Source organism: Monoraphidium neglectum, mitochondrion, assembly GCF_000611645.1.
Source record: "Monoraphidium neglectum strain SAG 48.87 mitochondrion, whole genome shotgun sequence".
Lineage (NCBI taxonomy): Eukaryota > Viridiplantae > Chlorophyta > Chlorophyceae > Sphaeropleales > Selenastraceae > Monoraphidium > Monoraphidium neglectum.
Genome location: NW_014013625.1, coordinates 85110 through 93040, shown reverse-complemented (window position 1 = coordinate 93040; position 7931 = coordinate 85110). Strand labels below are relative to the sequence as shown.

The 7931-nt window shown below is 44.4% G+C and overlaps 1 protein-coding gene across 1 annotated transcript; it reads right to left on the bottom strand.

The window, feature by feature from the left end:
* Positions 1 to 761: 761 nt before the first annotated feature.
* Positions 762 to 1097, bottom strand: MNEG_16825 (hypothetical protein; the record flags this gene model as incomplete). Its single annotated transcript has 1 exon — positions 762 to 1097. The coding sequence occupies one exon, from the start codon at positions 1095 to 1097 to the stop codon at positions 762 to 764; it is 336 nt and encodes a 111-aa protein (XP_013906987.1).
* Positions 1098 to 7931: the final 6834 nt, after the last annotated feature.

The window sequence follows — 7931 nt, the reverse complement described above, 5'->3', positions numbered from 1 at the left end:
CTTCTAAAGAAGAAAGCAGTACCTTTGGTTCTTGGAATCGCCACACATTCATAACACAAGAATCAATCATGGTCGTGGGCCCAGCAAGTGTTACCTAGCACTATAACTACTACAAGAGCTCCCTTCTCCTAGAACTTTTGTCGCTTCATGAACAAGTTTCATCAAATACGTTACTTGATGCCCTTGGCATCAAGGATGATCCTTGATGCGTCTTTAGCGCATCAAAGATATGGTCGAGATTCTAAAGAACATCTGGGAACTACTTTATAAGCTTGTTCGTAAACGTCTGAATTACTGCGAGTTTTTTTCACAGACAACGTATTGTAACAAATTCATTAACATATTCTAGTCATGATCGACGACCACGGCTAGTTATAGTTTGCTGACGACCCATCTTTAGATGGCTGAGGACATCTATGATGTTTAGGGCCACTTGGGTGGCGAGGGCCGCCAGAGGCAGCCGCCTTTGGCGGCCCTAAGGCGGCTGCCTAGAAGGCCAAAGGCCTTCGGATCTGAGGGCCCCCTTAGGGGCCCTAGGGACCCCTAAGGGGTCCCTGGGCCACCTTAGTGGCCCACGGGCCTTTGGCCCTAGACATCTTTGATAACCCTTTGGTTCTTTATAAATCAAAGGCCTTAGACACTTCTGGAAAGCGCTCTTTGACAAAAACGCGAAGACGCTGGAGTACATACTTCATGAACAAGTTCATAAAAATGAATTTTCATTCATTACATACAACAGCGCAATAACGTACGATTCCAAACTAAGATGCGTGGTTTTGTTGTGAACCCTTCATCAGATTGATTAACTCCACATCTAGAGTCGCGCGTAGTCGATAATGCAAAACACACAGGGCCAGACCCAGTGCTGTCTCGGCAGCGGCTGCCGTCATCACCCAAAGAGCCAGCAGCTGACCATTGATGTCGTCTAAAGCCACAGACGCGGTCAAAAAAACCAAATTAGCCGCTAACAACATGAGCTCAATGCATAACAACATAATGATTAGGTTTCGTCTGTTCAGGAAGGTGCCCATTGCACCCATCACAAATAGGACTAGGGGTGTAAAAAGGGCTACACCTTTGAAAAAAAACACGGACATTGTTGAGGTCACAAGGAACGTACTTAGGATTGCACCATCCTCCACCAAAGTTGGCGATGGCCCTTTAGTCATGGTCGATGACTAGGGCCGTTGGTTCGAGGGCCGAGGGCCGAAGGTTTAGAGCCTTTAGGCCCTAAAGGCCCTAAACCTTTGAGGACATAAAACTGCCCTTAGATCAGAACCATACCGGAACTTTTAAGTTCATACGGCTCGCCGGCTATCTTCAATGGAAAAAACCATGAGAAGTGTTTGAAGGTTTCATTGTTGTGTCTGTTTAAATTTTTTCGGAGTTAGCTTTGTTTGTGGTGTATCCCAAAGTTCTCAGTCTTTTCTCAAATGCAAAGCATTCGTTGGAGGTGAGTTCATTTATTTTTCTCGTCGCAAACTAAAGACCCCAGCCTTTTACCGACAGTAAATCTCTGATGGTCAAACGCTCTCTGTGTTTTTTCTCTGAAAAAACACTTTTGAACTCTCAAAAAGAAATCAAAAAAAATCAAAAGAGAAAGATGAAAATGAAAATTCATTCCTGCTGCACGGTAGGGTCAGAAGGATGTCCTTCACGCGCTAAGGCGCATGAAGCAGTGCCAAGGGGTTCCAAGGCCATGAAATTTATGGCCTTGGTTTTTAGGTTACTAAGATGGCCTTTGTGCCACCTGAGCTGGTGCGAGAGCCACTTTGGTGGCCCTAGCACCCTCTAAGATGTCTCACGGTTCACTTTGGTAACCTCCTTAAGGATTATCAAGCTGCCCTCAGAACCGTACGTGAACCTTTCAATTCATACGGCTCGCCAGAAAGTTAATGGTCGGTTATTTTTTTTTTGTTGTTAACTTTTCCTGCTCTCCTTGGGGAGCGCCAAATGATTTTTGCGCGGTTAATGTTACTTAACATTCTCCCTACTATGAGAGCTCCGTTCCCTAAGAATCTTTAGATTGCTTCATGAACGTGTTCATGAAGTTATTCGCTGATGTTCTAAAGAACATCAACCAAACCCTTAGGCAGTCCCGCAGTTCCGTTAATCATGTATACTTGTTGACGTAGGCTCCTGTAGGTCTTTACCACCCCGCTAGGTGGCTCCTGATTCACAAATCTTCGCTAGATTCTCCCCGGGAACGAAGGAGATATCTTTGTGTCAAATAATCCCTAAAGCGATATGCTTAATGCCTGTAAGGGCATCAAGAACATGGTCGGTGTTCTAAAGAACACCTGGGACATGCTTGACGCGTCTTTTGCACGTTAAAGAAATGCTTGAAGCCCCTCAAGGGCATCAAGGACATGGTCGGTGTTCTAAAGAACACCTGGGACATGCTTGATGTGTCTTTAGCACATCAAGGTATAGATTATTGTGGCTGTTTATCACGGACGACATATTTTCAGGTTCATTTTTTTCATTTATTTAGCCATATCAACTTTAGCTAGCCAGAGACTTCCAATTATTGGAAGTCTGGGGTCTTTTGTCCTACCCCAGCTCGGCTTTCTCTCCCGCTTAGGACTCGTCCGAAAGCATCCTGGGAGAGTGCTTTACTGCATGATGCGAAGACGGTGCAGGTGGAAATTATTCGCACAACATGAAAAACGGCGCTGCGGCGCACTTCCCGTACAGCAACCTTGTTACGACTTCATTCCGATTGCGGTGCACTCCTTGATAGACCTTTTTCTTTGGCAGCTGACCCGTTAAAAGAAAACCTTTTACGGAGGAACATAAAGGCTTCCAGATAATGGTTGATGGATCATTAGGCCATCAAAGATGGCCTACGTATCAACGTAATCCTTGAAACACTTAGCCCTAAGAGCTAAAGATCTAAAGGTCTTAAGCCTTTGGCCTTCGGTTTTAACCCTGCAAACGTAGTGTTCCAAGAAGTTCCTTAGACTCTCTGTGTTCCCTGTAAACCTACAAGGTTTAGACAAACTGCGAAAAGAAAAGAGATCTCTTTCCAGCACACACCACTTTCCGAACGTGACGGGCGGTGAATGCCCCGGGTAAGCCTCTAAGTTTCACCGCGGCGGGCTAATCCGCGATTACTGGCGATTCCTGCTTCAGATTGCTGAGTTGCAAACAATCATCCGTACTATGACCGTTTTTCCTAGACCAAGGCTTTCAACCTTGACGCATTGAAACGGTCCATGTCACACACGTGTAGCCCACTCCATATGGGCCATGATGACTTGACGTGGTCCCAGCTTCCTTCCCGTGATTATGAAATCTCTTAAAAGCAAACCTCTCGGTTTGTAAAAAAAAAATCACGAGATGTCTCGTATAGGCTATTATAGGTTTCTTTTCTCCACAGTTTTAATTTTTGTTGTTTCTTTTTTGTTTTCAAAGTGGAGAGTTTATCACTCGATTAAAAGTGATAAAGACCGCTATACTGAGCTAGGGAGATGCCCGTGCCCTGACTGGACGGTTTGGCACCACGGGCTGACGACAGCCATGCAACGCCTGTGCAAAATCTTAAAAAAATCAAAAAGAACTCAAACAAAGACAACAGTTCTAGCTCAATGGCTATAGAGGTTGTTTCAGAAACAGAGGAGTCGGACATTTAGAACGGTACTGGTTATTTTCTGAATTAATTATTTGAACATAAAAAAGGATGTGGTTGATGAACTTGTTCATCAAAGTAGAGGTCAAAAAAAAACGTTCTGGAGGTTCCATTAAAGAGGGTCCTCGATCGCTAAGGCGGCTCAGCCATCTAAAGATGGCCGTGGGCCCCGAGAGCTCCCTTAGGGGCTCTAGGGACCCCTAAGGGGTCGAGGGCCTAAGGGCCCTCCGGGCCACCGTAGTGGCCCACGGGCCTTTAGACCCTAGAAGACCATCTTAAATGGTCCTAAAACCGTACTGAAACCTTTCAATTCATACGGCTTGCTTGTTGATAGATTAATTCTCGGTTTTGAAGACAGGTGCAATGAACAAGTTCATGAACTTGTGGCTTGATGCCCCAAAAGAACATCAAGGATGTGCTTGATGCCTTCAAAAAACATCAAGGGTGTGGTCGATGTTCTAAAGAACATCTAGGAATTGGTCAATGTTCTAAAAAACATCTGGGTGAACTCTAATTCACAACATAAACAACAGCACTAGGGCCACCTAAGTGGCCCGGAGGGCCTTTGGCCCTCGACCCGAAGGCCCGAAGGCCTTTGTCCTTAGGCCTTAGAGTGCACGAAAAGAAAATCACGATCACACACAGACCCGTTTCGGTAGCAGACTAAAGCCCCGTACATGTATGGTCTTTGTTTACTCTCTCAGTGAGCTATTACGCTTTCATTCCAGACTGGCTGCTTCCAAGCCTATCTTCTGAGTGTCTATGCGAACAAAGCACCTATTCCACTGAGTCTGCGTTTAGGGACCTTAACGTGGTCTCTGGGTTGTTTCCCTCTAGGCTCTGGACCTTCGCACCCAGAGCCTATATGGGTTTGTAAATGGTCAAACACATTGACGGTTGCCACTGGAGAGTGGGAGCAGAGACCTCCCCGCACCAAAGACGCGCCCTGACTTGTTTTCCACAGCAAACCCTAAGCACCATTATGCTTTAGTAGGATAGGTAGGGCCTCTCGGCCTTTCCCCCCTTACGAACCGTGCATGCAACTTTCATTGCACACGGCTCAAACATGTCTCTTTTTAAACCATCTTTAGATTCAAATAAAAGGCCTCTAGTTTTCTATCACAACTTTGTTGGATAGGGTTGGGCTTCTTTTAAAATTGCCAGATGTTCCCTAGGTCATCTTAGATGACTAAAGCCATTAAAGATGGCCTTAGCCGCGACCGCGGCCCGGGGGGGTACCCCCCGAGAACATCGACCATGTCCTTGATGTTTAAATACGGCTTTCAATACTGGATTTTTAAAAAATAATTTGTTTATGGCATTCAGTTTGTTGCACCAGCAAATTGTTCACGTAATCTGTTTTTCTTCCTTTTTTAGGCAAAAAGTGATGAATTTGAGTGCTTTTATGGGGATGCATTTTTAGTTCACAAACTTTGTACTTAAAACTTGTTTTCTTAAAAATAAAGAGCTTTTTATTTTCCCATACATCTTTTCAGGTGAGGGTTTTTTCTTTCTTAGGAAAAGAGTCTTGGTTTTTTAAAGAAAAACCAAGAATTCCTTGGTTTGTCTTTGACAAACCCAAGATTCCTTTGTTTCTGAAAGAAACAAAGTTCTTGCTTTCTTCTTACAGAAGAAAGAATTCCTTGGTTTTTCTTTAAAAAACCAAGAATTCCTTTGTTTCTGAAAGAAACAAAGCACGTTTTTGTTTCTGAAAGAAACAAAATATTCCTTGGTTTTCAAGAAGATATGGGTTTTTGCTTTACAAGTATAGTATCTCCAGATTAATAAGCCACTGCAATGTTTATTTGGATTTATTTGATCATTAAATTGGCATGCTCCAATCAATATCAAACCAGTCGATTTTTTCAACCTTTTTACAGTTTCTTTTGTATAGTTCTTGACGGACAATCATTTGCCGTGTTCACCAAGAGCTTACTGAAAGGGTTTCGAAAAGCTTTAACTTTATGATTTGCAGCAGACACGCTCATTGAGTAAGTTAGCACCCTTTCAGGTTAGATTCTAAAATCCTATCTTCCTTATTACGAGGAAGCTTTTGCTTTTTACTCTGTCTTCTACCCACTAGGAGATAAAAAGCATTGCTGCTTTTCCTCCAATGTTTTTGGATCCTATTGGGCTTATCAAGTTCTACACCTTACCATTTCACAGCCTCCTTAGGATCCCACTATACTCCGGTAGCTTGTGGATTCTAAATAAGGTCAAGGCAAAGAACCTTACCCTGCTACAGCTTAAAAGAAAGGGTTTCACGAAGCTTCTCACGCGGGTTCACTTACGTTATCCATAGAGGTTTAACCTAGCTCTTAGAGAAGCTTTCTTCTTACTCTAAGCTACATTGTTTCCAGGGCTTCACACCCCTTGATTACTCACGACGCATGCCTGGATAGGTTCTAACTAAGAATCAAGTTAGGCGGGTTTTCACCGCAAGATAAGATGAAATTTCTTGTCGCACTCGCCAAAAACCAGCTATGCGCGGGCTTGATTAGCCTTTCACTCCTTTCCCTAAATCATCCCAGACCTTTACTACGGTCACGGGTTCGGCCCTCCAACGCGGTTCTTCACCGGTCTTCAACCTGTTCAGGGAAAGCTCGCCCGCCTTCGGGTGTTCTTGGAACAACTCAATAAAAAAATCAAAAACCCAACTTTCCACATAAATTAAATCAAATGACATGGATTCCTCAAAAAAGCTAGGCTCGTGGTAGAATGCATCTAATCGTGCGTCTCGCAACACTGTTTGTAACACGCAAAGGCTGTCACCACATGTTTCCACACTTGCGGTTGGTAGGGGTCAGAAGAAGCGTCCATAGGACAACATTTCATGAACTTGTTCATGAAAGGGTTTTGGACCAAGGGTCGAGGGCCTAAGGGCCCTCCGGGCCACTAAGGTGGCCCACGGGGGGACCCCCGGGCCATCAAAGATGGCCCTCGCCTAAGGGCCCTCGGGGGGGAACCCCCGGGAGCCGCCTTTGGCGGCCCTCGCCTAAAGGCCCCTTAGAAACCAAAGGGGCCGAAGGCTAAGGCCACTAAGGCGGCTGCCTAGAGGGCCACCTAAGTGGCCCTAGCCTTTAAGACCTAAAACTGCCCTCAGAACCGTACTTGAACCTTTCAATTCATACGGCTCGCCAATTATTAGATTCTAAGATGTATTTGTTTTTTCAAGCTATTTAAGTCTCCATCCATTTTTTTGCTTTCTAACGATTACTTGCGATTATCTGCAAAATTTTTGATTTCTTCTTCCAAAGCGACGCGTTTGATTGATGCAAATTTGTTATGATGTAAAACACTATAGTGTTGTTCACATAGATCACATGCTTGATACGCTTGAGCCATCACAAACTGCTTTATGAACTTGTTCGTGAAACACATACTTGATGCCCCAAAAGCTTCAAGCAGAAGCGTCAGGAACAAGTTTATGAAGGGCCGGTGGCCCTTGAGACACTAAAGTGTCAAGCCACTTTTGGTGACTAGAGGGTCTAAAGACCCTAGAAGCCCCGGAGGGCCGCCAAAGCGGCGAGGGCCCCCTTAGGGGCCCTAGAAAGTTACCTCAGTGGCTTTAGGCCCTCTAGTCATGGTCACTGCCTAGCCCGGGGGGTACCCCGAAGGCCTCTGGCCTTAGGGCCACCAAAGTGGCCCTCGGTCGACGGCCTTGCCAATTTTATATAGTTTTGCAATCTTAGCGAAATCAATCCCGTTGAGGGTTTCTTTAGTAGGGTCCTTAGTAATGTTTTTTCTTTTTGCAAAGAGATTGACTTGTTCATGAGGTTATTCTTTGGCTTGCTTCAACGGCACATAACTTGTTTGTAAAATTTAACTTCTTTTTGCGTCATTATGAACTAGTTAATGAGATTATTCCTGGTTTAAACTCAATTTATTTACACACTACGATCAAGTTTTCAGGGTTACTGATATGATGGATTGTCGCCCAGTTAATAAATCAAGATCTATTGTGTTCTTGGTTACAGGTGGGACTTGAACTGTACTCACATCACTATGTACGAAAGTCATGATAAGATAGCGCTTGTTAGGCGTGATCATTATGAGTGTTCACCTTCAAAGCTAATAATCTGCTCTCCTTTAGAAGTGCAAATGTTTTAAGGAGTGTTATTGGTTAGTAGAGTAATTTGCTATCTAAACTCCGGTTCCTTTGCACGGTTAGTATTACCTAACATTGTCCCTACTATGAGAGTTCCGTTCCCGTCAAACCTTTCGGTTGCTTCATGAACTTGTTCATGAAGCATATGCATCACGCGCTAAGGGCCGTCTAGAACGGCCTAACACTATGGCT